The 19,672-nt window shown below is 42.9% G+C and overlaps 1 protein-coding gene across 2 annotated transcripts in view; it reads right to left on the bottom strand.

The window, feature by feature from the left end:
* Positions 1 to 19,672, bottom strand: part of LRRTM4 (leucine rich repeat transmembrane neuronal 4) — a 135,716-nt gene that overhangs the window by 114,085 nt on the left and 1,959 nt on the right. Inside the window, exon 3 of one of the 2 annotated variants that reach the window (XM_015883058.3) lies at positions 17,248 to 18,843. In XM_015883058.3, the coding sequence (XP_015738544.2) occupies positions 17,291 to 18,843 (1,553 nt within the window). In that variant the 3' untranslated portion in view covers positions 17,248 to 17,290. The remainder of the gene's footprint in view (positions 1 to 17,247; positions 18,844 to 19,672) is intronic. The other variant, XM_085510444.1, reaches the window with a different exon arrangement.

Genomic DNA, 19,672 nt, shown 5'->3' with positions numbered 1-19,672 from the left:
ATTCCACAACGTGCAATCACATTCAGTTTCTGACAGTCTATTTGTGTACATACACACATTGCTCTTGACAGATGCTAAACTGAATGTCTCCTAAACCAAGTGCAGTGTGAAAATGAAAATCAAATACTTTCTCTTTAGCTGAGTCACTGCTCTTAATGTCCTGGCTCTGGATCCTTCCGGGAGGCTGACACCACGGTCTCATCCCTATGTTTGTTTTAATTGCATGTGAAACTAACACAACTGGGTGGCAAATTCAGCTCTTTCACATCTCCCTTTGTGCACCCAATTATAGTTACTGATGTGCCAGCACGTGTCCATGTGGTCTAAGTGACAGTACGGAACAGTTCCGCTCAAGCTATGCAAGGAATGAGTAATGGCCTGGGAGCTTTTGCTTTAGGAAAGGGATGAGCTGGCACCTTTACAAGGACAAATGAAGGCTTTCAAGATCCGTGTCTGCATTTGTTTGTGGCAAATGCATTCACTCTTCCCCCCCAGTTTTTCATCCATTTGTTAAGCCATAGGTGCAGCTCCTAGTAACTGCACAGCACCACAGCTAGTTGTAAAATACAAATGCATAAGGACATCTGTGAGATGAGCACAGCTATACATAAAAGTGAGGTAACACATCCCAACCGTGTAAGCCCAAAGAAATGACTCCTTCACAATGTTACAGTCACAACTGTGAGTTTCAAAAGGATTCCATGCAACAAAACCAAGGGACTTTTCCTCAGTGTCCATTTTTTGCTGACTCTGCACTTTCCTTTCATTCTCTGATTGAAATGGACTCACAGCAAACCACGGCCTCTTTGCATTTACTCTCTGTTCCAGCCTTCCTCCCCCTTACAAGTAATTCTTTGACTTTCAGCCCTACAGGACCGGTTCATTTGGAAATTGAGATGCTGCAGTCAGAGACAGCACTGAAACACTTTCTGGCAGTGGTTTCATCTGTCAGACTGCTTCAAAGTTAAGGCGCGGGTCATGCCAATAGCTGGCTAAACATCTGCACGCAGACGCTGTCACAGCAGTATACAGTCAGCACTGATATCCTCTTGGGGCCAGCGCTGATGTAAAAGGCTTAAGAGACTTTGCAGGAGCCAGGCCTATCTCCAGCACACAACATACCGTAAGGTTAATAAAGCACACTCATAGTTGTCTCCAAGTATATCACCTTTCCTTCTACAATGCATTTTTCATTGAAGACTTTAATAGCATGGCCTCCCATATAGGGATAACTGATTTTTATTCTATTTTTTTTTTAAATCCTTGGTTAAAAGTTGATGCCCTCTAGCCAAGAATCAAGTGCAGCATGTCACTACTGATGGTATCTATTAGTAGTATGAATACTACTGTGGTTTCCTAGTAGCACTTGTTCACACTTGGTTAAATCAATAAGCAATTTCCCCATATGTATGTAATATACAGTAGCTGTGACAGGAACCAGATGGCTTATTTTATCTGCAATTGAGTTTACTGTTTTACAAAAATAATAAGAAGAATAAACAGAATGAATGCTTCAGAGAGATAAAAACTACCCTTTCCTTAATTCCTCTTGTACTACCTACCCACAGCAGAAAGAAAACCAATAGCAACAAAGGCCCAACAAGGTAGTGGCAAATTAGAGACTTCACAGCATCACTGTGCTATGCACTGCGAGGCACGAGACCAGAGGCACATACAAGTCATAGGAGAACAGAATAAAGAGGAGAATATCAATCTTGTGAAGTGTCATCTCCTTAATTTTCCTTCAAACACCTTTGATAGGCTCCTCGTACAAGAGCTGGTGAATGTTTGTTCAGTTTCCCTTGTGCCTTTTCCTAGTGCTGTTCAGCCAGTCCCAGCACACAGAGCTGAATGACTCCTATTCCTTAGCTGTGCTTCTAAACAGTGTCACATAAAACCACAGTGAGCACTGGAGAGGTAAATGCTTGCAAATGACGTTTTCATGCAGTTATGTGCTTCCTGCTTTTCCAAATGGCAACCAAAGCTGAAGAAAGACGTGAAAAGGGCACCCAGAACATTGGGTGCAACACAAACACAGGACGTCTGTTCATCTGTCTGAGAATCAGCAGGTGCTTTATAGGGACACCAGAACACTACAGAGCACTGAGTCTTTTTCATCTGTAGTTAATGTAGCTGGATTTAAGCTGACAAATCAGAGGTATGATCTGATACTGACTGCCCTAGTGGCAGAGTCTCCTGTCTTTCAGGATTACACTCACAGAGATGCAATCAGCACCTATTCCTCCCAGCTGCATTTCCAGCTGGTCTACATAGTTCTGATGACAAATGGTTTTCTCAAAGCACACCAGATCTTGTGCATTGCACTGGATGGGCACATTCAATTGTACCTGCAAACCAACCTTCTCAGGGAGTGGATTCCTCTGACACACACCCCAAATATGAAAGAAGCAAAGCCCTGAGTTCTCTCAATCCTACAATGTTCGCCATCGATGACTCAATGTACTGCGAAGGTCATTGTTAATTAAAAGGTGCAACCTTTCTCTCTACCTCACACTTCACTCCCATTAAGCTATTTTTCTGTTCTGCAATGACTGTTCCATCAGTTGATCATACAGTGCTCACCACAGTGCGGGCAGAATGAGTCAGCACACACCAGGATTCCCTACCAGCATAATAAAGAGGTTTGTAAGGTCCTTCTGTAGTTATAAAGCAGAGGGGTGGAACACCTCAGATTTCATTTCTAAGCTTTGTTTCCGTAATCACTCCTCGCATTCTATTTCTTCTATTGCACACATACGTAAAATTCCATTTCCTAATAAGCCCGTTCTAAAGCAGTTCAAATGAAGGGGAAGAGCATCCCTCTTTTGAATAGCTCATGCCTCAGATCTTGTGGGTATGCAGATAATCTCTTAATTGGCACATTTCTCTCACTACCACAGTGTGCTCATTAAGAGGATCCTCCTGCTCACCCTGCTGCATGGGGCACCTGAAGGACCGGCTGTGCAGGCAGTGCCAGGGGACCTGGCTTCACACCAAAGGCAGCGGTCAGCAAAGCCTCAGGCACATCATGTCTGTTAATTAAAGGGAAATCAGGAACATTTGGAAGCCTTCATTCATCCCTGTGGTTCATGGAATATCCAGAGAAGGCTGGATAGGCACTTCACACCTACCCTGGGTGCTCCAAACACTCCTGATGTTATCTCAGCTGTCCCCTGCGTGCATCCCTCACAGCAAAGGCAGGACCAGCACTGCTTAGATAATGACCACACATGGTGTGCTAAACAGAGTGGCAGTGCATGTGAATTTCTCAAATGCTTCAGGAGGAGGAGAGCAGCACTTCTCTGTGTGTCCCTGCAATACTCTGGGAAGGGATTGTATCCAGAATTGTACACTAAGTCCACTGAGTGATGGTACTTTCTGGTCAGTTTGGTATGGTGTGGGTTCTAGAATGGAAATCAGACAAGAGATAATGGGAACCCGGATGACTGATATAGGAGGCTTAGACTCAGCACATTCTGATCCTGCCGATTATGCACATGCTTAAAACCATTAAACTACATTTTGGCTTCCATAGGATTCTGAGCATGTGTAAGGAGATTAGGAAAACCAATTTATAGGCCGGAGGTCTGGTTAATAGCACAAGAGAGGAATATGTTGTGGAAAGAAAGAGAAAGCTTGTAGCCAAGCCACCAGACCATGATGTGAAGGCAGAGAAACAGACTGCAGGCAGGGACTGGACTTTGGCTGAGGTTGAGACAAACACAGCATCTCATTGCTCAGCAGGTCTCTAGTTGAGAACAGGGGGATGGAGCCACCACACTGCTACGCCAGGGCCATGCACCATAGAAGCACATAAAAAGCGAGAAAGGATCTGTAAGTGAAAGGAGGAGAGAGAAAATAGCAGTAGGAATGAGCAATTCCTCCCATTGTATCATGGCAATGTAGGAAAGCACTCAAGTCCAGAGCATGCTGTTCCTGAGCACAGATGCAAGGTCACCCTAACACAGCAATATCTGTTATTGTTCTAGAATAGCCCCATGTCATGCTGGCTTGTAGCATACAAAACGAGCAGCGCTTTGTCTCTGCTTGTCTGTATAGACCTGCCACTTAATAAAATGGAGGGACAACCTGATTACCATTTATCAGCATGTTTACAGGGTGTTTTTTAGTCTATTCACTGCACAGGAGACAGTCAAGAAGTATATACAGCATCCGGAATGAGGGGGAGGTCACTGTCAATATAGCCTCTAAAATGCTCCGCTAAAATAAATATAAATTATTGCCATGAAAAGCAAAAATGAGAGGAAAATCATGATCAAACTTTTCAAGAATAAAGCGAGTTCTGTGCTGGAAAATTTAATGTAGCCTTGTAAAAAATGAGGAGAGAAATATCGCCTCAAACTGCCTTTAAAAAAGAGAAAAATGGACAGCAATACAGCAGTAGTTTTTTTCTAAGCATCCTTACTGTAAAGAAAACTGGCAAGTTCAAGGATCTTCCTTGAAGAAATCAGCCGAGGCTCATAGATAGGTAAAAAGACACGCCAAATAAAAGGGAAGGGAAGGGAGGAAAGAAATGCATCAGATGATAAGACATCAAATGGATAAAAGAAGTGGAAATAAAAGAAATAAATCAGAACTGACTCACTGGAAAAGAGACAGGTGGCAAGCAAAGCCTTTAACAGCTCTGTTTGATATTCATGCTGTTGTCTGATTCAAAGATGGTGATGAAATAGTCCTAAGCAAATGCCCTCAAAAGGAAACAAAGCAAACCTTGCATCCTCGTAATTAGCAATCAACACAGGGAGAGGAGGAAAACACTCGAGTGCCTACCTGAAGGGAAACAAATATTGCAGGGCTCTGAAACAAAGGCACAGCCTGATGTGCAGGGACAAGTAGCCATAAACACTGGCTTTCAGTGAGCTTGCATAGTATAAATATTGATTCAGTAAACACAAACAGAGAGAAAAGCTGATTTTCCTTTCCCCTTTTTGAAAAGGCTCTGGAGTTGGAAGAAGAAATTAGATGTGATATCTGTAAGGACCAGGGAATCCATGCACACATTGCTGGGTACTTCACTCTTCTGTCAACACACACAAGTGGGGCAATTTTGGCAGTAACTGCCTCGGCTGAATCAATCCTGTCAACAGTGAAAACACCAGAGTTTATACGTCTTGCACTGGTTTTGTGTTCTGTCTCTTCCAGAAGGGAAGACTACAGCTGCCATAGGGGTATTCAGAGCATGAATCCTCCAGTGAGAAATCCAAGCAGCAAAGTGTTCTTGAAAATCTGACCCTAAGCTCATCTCCTACTAATTAAATCAAACACTTAGACACAAACTCAACCAATCATCAAGCCAACACTTGAAAATAAATGTTCAGTCTTTTCCATGCTAAGGGGTAACGTAGCGAGTCTCTTGACTGCAATACAACTCTGGCTCATAAAAAGACCTGAATGATGAAGCCTAACCAAAACGAGACCCCTAGCATGGCACTGCCATTCCAAAATGCCCTCTTCCACACTGGGAACTGGCTTCATGACTGGTCCCAAAGGCTCCACTTCACACCACAGAAACACATGTTAGCAATGAGTGTTTATGTGTTGTTCAATCAATGGTTCGATACAGTTTCTCTACTGTTCACATGAGGTAGATGCTAACTCTAAGAGTCTCTCATTTGCCTTCTGACTGCAAATCATCTGCTGTGTTTCAGATCCGGCAAGCATTTGAAATAGTTTATCAGGAGTTAATAAATAATTAACACACGCTTTAAGAACTGATCAGAAATCGCATGTGACCTCTTATTTATGTGCTTATCCTGTTTTAAAATTCATCCATGGTTAAACTGGCACTTTCTTTTTAAAACCTCTTACAAAATGTATCTTTAATCCACACTGTGACTAATTAATTACTCCATTATGCTTGAAATACAGCTAAACCACACCGTGCCTCCCTGCCCACCCAGCAGAGATCCAACCAGCCAACCAACAGACTGAGCTGAATGGTAAAAACAATAAGAAAACCAGAATTAAACTAAAGGGAAAAGGTATTTTCCACTGAAACGTATTTCCTTTGTTCTTATTACTCTCCCGTATGTCAGTGTTTTGCACGCATGTCTCAAACATTTACATTTATTTAATGTAAACTTCATAATTCTGGCCTGAGCTGCTGGAAACTCCCTTCAGGTGATGGTAATGGGAAGCAACAAGGCCTTACCTAAGTGATACTCTCCATGTAAACAAAAGAATTAAAGCCAGTAGCAGAGCTGTAGTCCTGACAAAGCTTATCAGACAGCAGCATATGGTAAAGCAAAGGCTTGAACATTTAATTGGATAGGAGTAAAAATAACCCCACTCCTGCAGAACTCAATGGAGGAAGAAGAGAACCCTTAAATTAATTACTTCAGAGAAGTCACAATCAAATTCTCCTTTGTTATCGCCGACCTTTCAAGGATCTTGGCAGATTGCTGAGAACCAAGCCCTCCATGTTACATGCTGCATCACGTTGTCTGCAGGGCTTGGAGCCTTTGCTGGCAAAGAATCCTTGATGTAACTGAGCAAGAATTTAGCAGGGTAATTTAAGGCATGTCGGTGAAAGAGCATATTCATGGGCTGATTTAATTTCACATCCTGGAAACTAAGCACACAATAAAACTTAAACATGATTGCTATTATGCTAGTAAGAAAGATGGGTTGAAGGCTGGAAAACCAGGCATGAACTCCATCAGTTTCTTATATGTATTACGCTTTACAACCAGTCTTCAGTTCTCTTATCCATTCTGTTCCCCAATACAAATAAAACACTTGTGCACATCACATGGAAAGATCCTCAATAACAACACTAAGGAGGGATTTTCATGCGGGGTTTTTTGTACCCAGGTATCGTATTTGGCCATCCTGAGTGACATTTTAAATATCAGATACTTCTTCCTCTCAGATGAGTTTAATCTCTTTGTGGAGAAAAGAACCATTTTAACAGCTGAGCAGCTATTTTTCACTGTGAAGGTTATTAACCTTTGGAACAAAGTACTAGAGAAGCAGAGCTTTCCTTAAGTTTTCAAGTGACTTTTGTGGAGCTGCTTTTTAGTCAAAACAAGGGTTTTATAAGCACTGTAATTTCCTATATGGTTATATTGGTCCTTGATACACAAGAAGGTAAAGCAGGTGGCCCACCTGTATGGAACCTAATCATGAACAGCAAAAGCGTAATCAGTGCCTCAGACTGACAAAGCTTTTTGCACACTGGGACTCTTAACATATTCAACAAATAAAGGGAGGCAAAGAGAACACCCATTGACTTTGTTTTTAAACAGAAGTTCCAAATTGCCAGTAGGTTCCTTCCTTTCTGATTTGTGCATGTACCGTATGCAAAGCCACACAAACTGCCTTCATTCCTCTGCGCATGACACGGATGTGGCTTTTGAAGCCAGAAGCCTAACCTATGATTTAGAAAGGGAAAAGAAATGGATCAAAAATTTACATTAAAATCATGCAATTGCACTACGCTGCAGAAAACTACCGGGACCAGGGAGAACCTGAGTACCTAGGAGTAAATCTCCATTGCATCTGAATATAGTATAGACCTTTTAAAAGAACTAAATAGGCATGTGCTAATACCACACCAACACAAAGCAGACCACTTCAGACGGCCTTTTATAGCAGGAACAAAACAGACGCAGTGGGAGTCCCTCAAGGCTCCCGACAATGCTTTTTTTCCTTTCCTGTTAAAGCAGTAGCTCAAGCCCCAGCCCTGTTGTTAGCATCTTGCGTGGAGAGAGTGAAAGGCAATCCTCTCCAGCTGACCTCTGTCTAAGTAGCTGGGAGGGCAAAGCCTACAGGAGGATGGGAGAAATCTTCAAAGACATGCAGACTGATTTAGTTGCTCAGATTCTAATGAAAGCCATTGCGACCTTGCTTGATTTTATTTTCTTCTGACAGTCTGACAGTTTGTAATGCTCACACTACAGATTAAGGGCAGAGTTTAGAGTTGTCCCCAGTTCTCGTGGCCTCCAGCCTTTGCTGGTTGGTCAGACATCAAATGCCAAATCCATGAGCATGGACACCATCCAGTCTCGCAAAGCAAAGCTGAGCACGGATGCTCTCCCTTAAATATTCTTGAATCTTATTTAGCTGTGAATCACATCAGTCAGCGTAACACATGTCTAAACTCAACAGTAATGAAGTGGTAAGGTTTATTTGTCTGATTGGAAGCATGGGAAGGATCCAGAGTGGTAGACAAAGATCTAGCCTGAGGTTCTTCCATGAATTAGAGCTATAAACAGAGAAAATTTCAGCACGCAGAGCTGCATTAAAAGGGAGCAATGCATAATTGCATAATGGGGTTATGCATTATGCAGAATTCAGGATGTTCCCACTTACATTGCTCCTACCTCATTCTTGCACACAGGGAGAGAGCTGCTCTCAAGCAGAGGAAGATCAAAAGCCAACCAGATAGCTTTGCACAAATTCTTGGTCAACTACAGCATTTGTAGCTTTCCTTCCTTTTTTTTCTACTAAGTATGAGAAGGACTTTAAGTTGAAGTTGTCACCAAATAACTGTTGATTTCATTGCATTGTTCTGTTTTTTGCCACTTATCCAGCACAGCTCCTTCTCAAGTAAAGACCCTCCATGTGGGAGCAATAGAAGACTGTATGTTATGAACACAAAGACCCCTAAATCTGTGGGACATTATACATGCAAAAAGAACTAGGATTAAAACACACTACTCTTAGGACCTCTCTTTACACATATGCTTGTGTCTACATACAGATGGTCCTGACCATCAGTCCTCCTTGATAAATTCTGTTAAATTAAATGGATAATGATGACCCAGAAAAATCTTCTTATAATGTGAAAAGTACAAGGTAATTAACTAACCTTTAAGAATGACGCTGTCGATTATTTCAGGACAATCAAATAATAGTAGAGAAATGGAGTCTGAATGGGAAAGAGAGAGTCAGAGGTACAGTCTGAACAATAGTGGGTTTTGCCTGTCATTCATACCAAATTACTGCAAGAAGTTGGGGGGGGAGAAGAAAAACTATTTATAACCTGTCAGTCTCAAGAAACCACAATTACGATGATTTAATTAACACACAGAGAAGTTTCAGGCAATCACATCGCTCTAAATTGAAGGAGTAGCACATTTCAGGCCCAAGATGATTTAGAACATTAACAAATGCTAGTTGAACCAGGGCAAGAATTTGATGGCCTTGTTGGGTCCCTTTAAAGCATCCATCACGGCAGAAAGATAATCCAAATGGATGTGTTAGTGAAAGATGAGAGCAGTGAAGAATCATCTGGGGTTTCAGAGGCCATCATGCAGAAGGAGAAGCTGGTTTTTAATGAGAACGGAGTTTGAAAATGAGCAAAAACACACAAGTTGAGTCTATTCATCAAAGCCACGGTACGCATTAGAAAAGTTTGACAAAAAGTAGAGCTGGGATGCATAGAAATGCAAGTCACCAAGAGTGAGCCTGACCTCCTCATAGGGAGCTTGTTCTCAGAGATAAATGGGTACTACACTGGCCCAATGCACAGGAGGGAGCTTTATTCTGGGCACAGCACAATCACAGGACAGCTTTTACAGCTTTTCCCTACACGAGACTGGCATCTGGAGTCATTCAATAGACAGGATATAGCCAGAGGTTTCTTACAACCTGGATTTCAGTCCTCTGTGGGTGATGAGGCACCTGGGCAGCCTAAGCTGGTAGGGAGGAACCAGCTCATGGCACGGGATGGAACTGGACAAGCTTTAATGTCCCCTCCAACCCAAGTCATTCTATTATCCTATAAACTCAACTGAAAATAAATTGCTACTCAGGTCTCTGTTAACTCTTTCTATGCTACTATGGATGACACACTGGGTCCTATTCTACTTCCTTCAATGTTTCCATATGCTGATTGAACCTGGGAGTTGTCACAGCTGCTGCTCAAACACAAATAGCTGCAGTAATAGTACTACCATTACAGTGAGTTTACCTTCTTTCACTTTCTGATATTGATTGCTTCTAAATTGGATTAAAATACGAGAAACATACAGGAAAAGCCGACTTCTTCCATACAAGAAAGGAAATATGCCAATGTATTTTGTTTGCTAAGAACAACAATAATGAACCTCCTGCTTTAAAGCTGGTTCTTTCATTGACTGCTAAGAATGGGACATACATATTTCTTTTACTGCAACATGTATTTATATCTGTATGCAATAGGAAGCACTGTACAGACCCGATGCTGAATGCACCAAAAGATCTTTGCACACAACATCATTTCTAAGCTCTGCCTGTTGCAATGAAGGACATGCCTCATTCCCACAATAGATTTAACAGGCACTGAGTTTTAAAAGCAACTTATAATTTTTCTCCTGATATAACACTTTTGCAGTGCAGCTGCAGACACAAAATAGCAAATACTGTTACACAACAAAAGAATTTAGAAATTTCAGTATCAAAATCAAGACTCATTTACTAAAGTCAGGCTTTTCCTATTTAGGCCTACACAGAACTCATAGCCGTGCAAGAGCACAACAAGCAACACTCCACCTCTGATCAACAACAAACAGATCAAGCTACTATTCCCCATAGGCTAATAGCAGAAAGCCTGTTTTTGCTTCTAATTCAAGGAAAGCCTTTCTGGCTTCCTTATATCCATAAACTTCTCGTGTCCTCACCAAGAGCATTTAAATGTATCTAATGAACCACTAAAATAACAAGCTTGAATTGAAATGCTTGAACTATGATATAAGGATGGAGATGTTGCTGTAGCAATCCACCGTGAAGGTGAAAGATTTCAGCATTTCCTGCCCTTTATGGGGTTTCCTGCTCTTGCAGGTAGAAAGACTCCCACCCAACCACCCACGGCAGCTGGATGGCTGCTACATCTACAGGCAACAACCTTCTACTTCTTGTGTACTCCTGCATGGCTTGAAAAGGCAATGAGAAAACAGATTTATAGGCTCAGAAGCCAATATTCCCAAAGTCACATTCTCCTGCACCATTCCATACACAGTGATATAGAATCATAGAACTTTTTGAGCTGGAAGGAACCCTTAAAGGCCATCTGGTCCAACTCATCTGCAATGAATGGAAACACCTGCAGCTCTCAGGATGCTCAAAGCCTGGTCCAGTCTGACCCTGAGTGTCTCCAGAGACACCAGTGCCTCAAACGACAGCATCTCCTGGCTTCTAACAAAGTAGGTTGTAGTAGTCCTAACAGTTGACTCAGCCATCTTCTTTTATGTAAGACAGAGATGTATAAGCAATTCAAGCTTATTTGGCTCTGCAACAGGCAGATGTGATAAAATCTGATTAGTGTCAAAAATGTTTACTGCTGCAGCCCATCTGCATTCAGCCCTGTATACTTGGCTTGCAATGGCCAAATACCAGGATGTTAGTGCTATGAACACAAATCACACAGGAATTTTACACGTCAAAATGTTTACAACAAGGAGAACATGATAGAGAGCTGTCCTCTTCTCTATGCCAGGCAGCTCTTGCTTGAAACACATATAATCTCCTGAAAATAACCTGTAGATCTGTCTCAGTGGCAATAACACACCTGCACAGTGGGTTGCTTCTAGCAGCATCAGACTGCCTCCAAATGTGGATGCGTCCAGGAACAAGAGGCAGAGCCAAGAGCACAGCTCTCATCCGGCACCCAGCCTTGCCCCATTGGCTCTGTGTTGGATGGCATAAGGTTGCAATGTCAAGAACCAAGTCAGCACTGTTATTCTGGAGGGGAGTTCAAGGAACATTTCCAGCAGCAAGATACTTACTAACAAGACCATTCGCCTCCTTTCAAGTGAGATTTTTGTGTGCATCCGTTTGTATTTAAAAGAAGCAACAAATGAATGGGTTCGGCAGATTTCTCCCTGTCTCTGTTAGCATTCTCCCTCCTGGCATGAGCTACATAATGGACTAAAATTGATTTTTTTTCCCCCTCCTTAAAATACTGGCAGCACATCACAGAGCTCAAGCAGAAGCAAAAGAAGGGGTGAGAGAAAAGGAGAGATGGAGAGGGTAAATTGCATCTGTCACAATTCCAGCCATGCAGGAATCCTTCACAAGGCCTGAGTAATGATTATAAAAGAAATACAATTATTTTCTTCCCTCGTACAAAGCTTTTACAGTGCAGTTCTGAATAACACAACACGAACTGGTTTTCAGCATATGGCAAAATAAAGGGAAGAAGAAGAGGTGATGGGGGGTGGGGAGGATGCCATTCTGTTGGATACGTGTTTGAAGAGCGCACATCCTTGGTGCAGCTTCAGAGTTCTGCCAATTAGCTGCCAGCCTCTGGATGAGAGGCAGCAGAACAAACGTAATGCTGGAACACAGGAGAGTTCCAGGCCTAAGTGAAAACTGGGAGATACGGGCTCAGCTTCTTCCTCTGCCACTAATTTCTTGCTTTATCTCAGAGCAAGCTCTCAGCAGAACCACACATTGTAAGACCTGATCTCAGATCAGCTCATCTCCCAACCAGACACCTGAATAAGGATTGAGTAAGACTTTCAGAAGTGCTCAGCATCCTCCTGCAGCTCCCTTTTCAAATTCACAACCAGCATCTCAATTGCTACTGATGTGCAGCTGGCTGAGCTCTCCCGGAAATACAGCCAGGCATTTTGGTAATATCTTTGGAAGTCTCGTGCATTGCAAGTGCTGAGCCCTGGAAAATTTGCCCCTATGCATTTATGACTACATTACTTAATGCTTCTGTAGCACATCCTCCTGCATACTGACACTATGCTTGCAACCATAAATAACAGCAGCGTATGGAAAGCTGCAGGAGTTAACGAAGACTGATGTTAACAAACATACATTTCTACCTTTGGCCCTAATCCTGAAGGTATTACCAAAATTCACCTCCTGCTCAAACCACTCATTGACCACATGCATAAGAGGTTTCTCCTCTGATCCACTTCTGACATATTTCAGACATTGCATGGAGGAAATCCACTATTACCTCAGTCTTTGCCTCATTTCTACAACAGAGCTTGTGACAAAGTTTCATTGCATCTCAAGCAGGAACTTAAGGTCCATTTACAATCACAGAGAAGTGGAGAAGAAGCCAAAGCACCAAAGGATACGAGAGAGAAAAACAACTACAACCTCTTTGCCCTTCAAATGAGGGCAGTAGGCAATGGAACCAACCATCACTGAGTGACTTCTCCCTCCTGAGGCCACGTCCCATAAGATCTTGCTTAGATCCTGGACATCCTTCCCAAAACAAGAGCCACGAAAGCCTTTCCAGAGCTGGAATATTGGGCTAACCAGGATCTGGAAAGAGAAGGCTATTTTGCTTTTTCCCTTTTTTACATCTTGCTGCAAACAGCACAGTATGGTGCTTAATAAATACATGATAATCAACAGTGGCATGTCAACATTTCCTTTTAAATTAGGCTCAAAAAGAAGAGGTCAACACAAGCCCGATATGTTTGCATATGTTATATTCTTCTACCAATCTATTTCTTCCCACCGGCAAGAGGGGAGCAAGCAGAATTCAAAGCAAACATAATCTTCTGCGACTGATTTAGCAAGTATGAATACAAGTGACAACTGCCCTGGTTTTCACTCCGATGAAAAGCATAGAAGCATCACAGCAGAGACATTCTTGTATGCGAACAGGTGGGCTTGTTTGTCAAACTCTGGGGTATGGTTAGACATGGAGGCATGAAAGTGTAAAGAGCAACACTGCAGGGTCTGTGTCAATTGTCTCTCAAAGGGTTTCACATCAACTGTGCTCAGCTAACGTGGAAAAGATGTTCACTTGGTTGGTTCGTTGGTGGTTGGTTGTTCAGTAGCAGCCAGGCTGAGAAACAGGAGAGGAAGAACCTAACAGAAAGGAGGAAGCTTTTCTGGAGCCATGTTCCTCCTCCCCACACAGTGGGGATATATGTGCTATATGTGGATATTGTGTTTGCTACGTAAGGAATACATCATTACAGCTTGGTTTATAAAACTGCTTTTCATGCTCCATGATCTTCAGCAAATGTACAAATAAACATGACAGAGAGAGGGAATAAGATGCACAAGCACAAAGCAAATAGCAAAATGAGATAGCAGCAGTCTGCTAACTGGATGGTGAGAGCCAAAATCATAAGCATCCAGTTATTTTAGAAAGCTTTGCCAATAGACTAAATAGAATACCATGGGCCAGGTGTCAGTGATTATAATCCCACTGATGCCAAGAGAGTCGCTCCCGTTTACAGCAAGCCTGACTTTGGCTGTGCCTCTGTAGTACAAGAAATAATTCATAAAGCACAGAGTTAAAAGCAGCCTTACAAAGTGCCCCCGGCACTGAATGCTTGCAGATAACAACCCAACACGGGGCAGCTCCCATACACCCACATTGCTTTGGTGCAGCCAAGGCATCTCATTGAACTCAGAACAACCACCACCACCACCAGGTCAGATGTGCAGCTGCTATTAAAAAATAAACTTGTGTGATTGACTAAACATGATGCTCCAAGGCCAGTTCTGCCATAGAAAGATGGCGGTTACATATGAGAATAGCTGGACACTTCAAAAACAAACTGAGAGCTGTGACAGTGAAGGCTGTGCCCAGCACAAGCCTAGGCCATGCATAGGAACATCCATTATCACCAGCTTCAAACACAGCAATACACTCAGGCATATTCTTTCCCACGGAAATTAACCCATAACTAATTAACTCATTAACACTTCACACAAAGACACACGGGTTTTGGACACCCACAGTGCTTAAAGGTGTGTGAAGGTTGATGTGTGAGAGCAGACGTTGGTATGAAAAATATTAACGAAGTAAAATCGATAGAACCTTGAGTAATTGATGCTGACAACTGCTCTGCTTTCACTTTGATAACCAGGTTCTCTTCTCCCTCGACACATTCCTGTTTTGGGGGAAACCTTGGCCTGATCCCAATGAATTAGCAAATAAGACCCATGGGAGGATGAGCCTGAACTGTCTCACTTGTCCAAAGCAATAGTTTTAGTAATTGTTTTCCCACAAGCAGGTGTGTCTGGGTGAATTAACTATTGATAACGAAACATTCCATTTTCTTCCTCCCCTCACCCCAATGTTAAGCCTCTCCACTGCTGAAGATACTACAGGGATTTTTCCCTTACCATTCCTAAGTACTGCACAGTGCATATCTGTCCTTTCACAAGTGGAACCTTGTAGCTATGGAGACGAAGGATGTTAAATTCAAGCTGAAGATAGTATTTCAGTGGGGGCTTATGGCTGCTACATGTGTCTTCAGTGATCTGCTGCTTTCTGTCTCCTCCAGCCCTCTGTGCTAATAGCCAACGCATAATTAATACCACACAGATACAGAGCATATGTTCTCCCAGTTCCAGCACTGCTGCATTCAGTACAGGCTTCCTGAATTCACACCACAACGAGCAATCCCAAAGATAATGGGGATAAACAGCCCGACCTCTGCAAAATTGTGAGCCAGTGCAACTTAACCTGAGCAGCAGATGAACTGAGCTGCTATGGCACTGCGAGAGCACCTGGAAACCAGGTGAGCTGGGGTCCCCTTGTGTTTAAAGCTGTGTCTAACACTCAGCAGCAGCAGGAAGAAATTATGCCATGCTGACCTCCAGTTATCAGACCCGGTAGGTCTCGTTACCAATTTATTTATCTCCTATAATCCAAATTATTTGGATTTCAGCCTCCCAAACAGCAGCAGATGTCCCCTTATCTTTTGCTCATTATAATTCTGATCCAAATTTCCTTATGGTTGTTTCATTACATGCACTTCTGTCCTCCAAACCATCTTTAGATCAAACAGCTCCGTACTGAAGCTAATGACGTTTTAGTGGTGTTAAACTTGAGCAGGAAGACACGACAGCCTTTCAGGTGAAATTAATGCCCCTTGTGACAGCTGGTGCAAATTCACAGTAACTTTGTTAGCATCTTTTTATTCCTTTTGTGCTGCTAACAGGAAAGAAAAAGCCAAAGCACACAATTCATTCACATAATGCTGGTAGAAATGACAAGGGCACGACAGGTGCTTTTCCCTTTCTGAAGACAACGCTGCTCCAGATACAGTAACCCCAAATCATCTCTATTTTTGCTTCCCGTTTAGTTCTGCGGTCCAACCTCAGATGGTGATTTCAGGCGCCAAATACCAGACATCTTACAGCAGCCCTATTTTCTGAAAGTGCAAAACATCCAATTTTCCAAAATGGGGATCCAAAAACCGCAGCCTGCTGAGAACCGCACAACTTTAACACACCTTTCAGACCACCTCGCTGCTCAGAACCTACCGCAGCCTATTCAACGTGCATAAAAAGATAGGAAGAAATATCAGCAGGCACTGACAGTGAATTCTGGTAGGACACCCACAATCAGGGAACCAAAGTCCACCATGACCCCCTGATCACGTGCAGAGTTAAGCAACCAGTACCAGAATGTAACCATGGAAATCCTCCTCATCAGGAATAAATAAGCAATTATATTCACAAGTAAAAACGTTTCTTACATACATATTAAACAGTGTCAATAACAACGCAGCAATGAAAAAATACGGTATTTTCTTGCCAAAGCTTAACAACAGAGAAAAGAAACGCCCAGAGCTTTTCTTGTTTTTACTTCTCACGTACTTACTAAACCAAAATAATACTGCATCCTTAAATGCATGCAACTGCTGCCTCCAGTAGAGCTGTGTCTCAAGCTAAGCCTTCACAATCAGCTGAAAGTTTTCACTACAATGGAAAAACAAAGAGAAAATCCCTCTCTCAAGCCCAGATATTTACAGATGTTTCATTTGGGGCCTTTGTAAGGTTAAAATCTAGAATAAGCTAGTAAAGAAGCATGGACGTTTCTGCTTATCCAATAAAACAAGTAAATGCCCAACCCAAAGCTGTGCTGCAGTCTTGCTGCTCCCAGGTTTACCCCCTGAATCAGATAGGAAATGCAGAAAAGCTCTGGTGTTATCACTAAACACATCAGAAAAGCCCCAAGATGTGACATGGGGTCTGCAGCAGAGAGGACTCCATGCTTCTTTTTGAAGCAGAAAAGGTTCTTAAACTTCTCTGCCTCTAGCAATATGGGAAGGATGGGCCTCATGCTACCACCAGTAATTAAATAGGAGCAGAGGAGAGGGGGATAATGCACCTTTATCACAGGTGTTTACTTCACCTTAAACTAATTCTTTGTTAAGACTGAACTGCTCAAAAATAATCACCGTCACTTCCCTGATTGCTGCCATTTAATGAGATAACCTTGCATGCTGAGCAAACCCCAAAGCAAAAGAAACCTCATTAATCTTTCTAGCATTTAGAGACACCTCAAGAGCTTCAAACATTTACCTCTCCTTCCCAGCAGCTGAAATGGTTTTAGGAGGATCATGGTTCATACCTCACATTCCCTGGAGCCAGAGATGGTATACGTGCAGGGCCCAGATCCATTAACGGATACATCCATGGTCTCAGAGTTTGTTGGCTTGTAGTCCACGTAATACTCCTGTAAAGGGGAGTTCATTTGCCTTTCAGACTCCCTGGCCTTTTTCCTGCGCCTCTTCATGAGCGAGTGCTGCTGGAGCTGCTTCATGCTGGCTGGGTAGCGCTTCCACGACACGTAGATAACCAACAAAATCATGGCCACGGAAAGAAAGAGGGCCACGCTCCCAGCAATGATTTTGTGAAAGGAAACGTGCTCGTATTCGGGTTCCACTGCAGGTGTTGGGAGGTCAGTGGGAGGGCTTGGCACAACTGATGTTGGCTGATTGCTTTCAAGTTTGGAAACAGTAGGCTTAGGAATAAAGACGGGTCTCTGGGGGGTTTTGGGAGCCTGATAAGACCTTTCAGTAACCACCACCTGGATTTCAGCACAGATATTGTATGTCTCCACAGCATCGCTCACTTTTTCACCCTGGATTTGCTTAGGGCCTGCACATATCATAGTGCTTTCTTTATTTCCCTTGAAATTCTTAAGCCAAGTAAACAGAGGACAAATGCTTCGAGTACATTCCCACATATTTCCAGATAGAGTGATGGAGATGAGCGAGATCCACGTATTGATGGTCTCCTGAGAGATGTTGGTGAGTTTGTTGGAATCCAGGTTCAGCTTTTGCAGGTTGGGGAGGCACTGAAACGTCCCGGGCTCTACCCCCGTTATGTCATTTCCTGATAAATCCAAGTTGTGCAAGGAACTCCAAGTCCACGTTAACCCTTGGCTGATAGACCGGATCCTATTCCACTGCAAGTAAATTGAGCGAAGGTTGAAGAGGCGTGGGAAGTGGGCAAAATTGATCTTAGAAAACTGGTTGTGCTCCAAATGGAGCTCCGTCAACTTCAAAAGGCCAGCGAAAGCATTACGGGATAAGCTCCGCAGCCGGTTGTAGCCCAAATCCAGAAAGTCGAGGTTGCGGCAGTCTTGGAAAACTCGGATGGGAACCGTCTTCAGCGAGTTGGACCTCAAATGCAAGATGAGGAGTTTACGGAGGCCCTTGAACTGTTCAGACTGCAGCACCTGCAACTTGTTGTATGAGAGGTCCAGGTTGCGGAGGTTGGGGACCGGGTGAAACGTTTTGTTGTGCAGATGGGTAATTTTGTTGGAGCTCAGAATTAATTCCTTCAGCCTCCGGATCCCCTGAAACGCGTCCTCGTCCACAGAGTTGATGTAATTATGGTCAAGATAAAGCCATATGAGCTGATTCAGGCCCGCAAACTGATTCGATTTAAGCTTCTGAATGCTGTTGTACCGCAACGATAAGCCTTGAGACCCTCCAGAAATATTCTGAGGGATGTCTCTGAACGCGTGAGATTCACAGTACACAATCTTGCCATCGCATCTGCAGTTCTTGGGGCAAGCTCGCTGAGCCCCCGCAAGCACAACAAACAGCACCACAGGAAGTAGCACTAACACCACACTCATGCCCCTCAGCTGCTTAATTAAATGGAAACCTACAATATTAAAAAGAAAACAAACGTGCATTGTAAAGCTACCAAAATAATTCACCAACAGGTTACTAACAGCAATGGGGTTTGTGATAAAGCCCTCAGTGAAGCGGTGGGTTTTGAAGACAACCTGTTTGTGTCCTGGCTTGCACTTTTGGTTGTATAAATGCCTGCTCTTTGAGTTGCTGGCTTGACATCTCTCCTACCTGCACCATCACCGGCACTGCTCTCCTTATTCAGTTACTTGTGTGTGATTTATGAGCCTTTAGAAGGACCAGGAGCCCGTTCTCTATTCACTGTTCTCCTGCACATCATCTCTGAGGGCTGCTGGTATATCCTTATCGCTAGATGCTGGGGTTTTAACAATAAACATATTTGTCAAGTCACTGTGCTGAATGCTTCACAGTGCTGAGAAGGAAATGAGGCAAAGCTTCTGGTATTTACATGGTGCTAAATACGTTCCCTGATAAAAGCAATTGCAAGTTCAGTTCCTCCCAAAATTACTGTAAAAAGTGAGGGATTTATTTATTATGAAGTTTGATCCATCTTTAATGCACAAATTTGTTGTAAAACTAAAAATTACAGGCTTTACTTTTTGCACCAATTATACTGGAGAGTAGGTTTCAATTGCTTATTATTTTCCATGTACCTTAAACACACAGAGATGCACAGAAACAAAGTTCAACCATATGGGGAGGTATACTATAAAATGCAAGCATGGGAACTGAGTAACAAGCTAATGTTAGGAGACGTTTACTTAAAATGAGTCACAGCCTTAACACTTATTGCCTTGAAGTTCTCTACATGGAGGGGTGAATACCTAAGCACTTGCTAT

Source organism: Coturnix japonica, chromosome 10 (assembly GCF_054131305.1).
Source record: "Coturnix japonica strain WE chromosome 10, WE-NBRP24, whole genome shotgun sequence".
Classification (NCBI taxonomy): Eukaryota; Metazoa; Chordata; class Aves; order Galliformes; family Phasianidae; genus Coturnix; species Coturnix japonica.
Note: the sequence above shows the minus strand (reverse complement) of the source record. Positions and strands in the feature narration are given on the sequence as shown.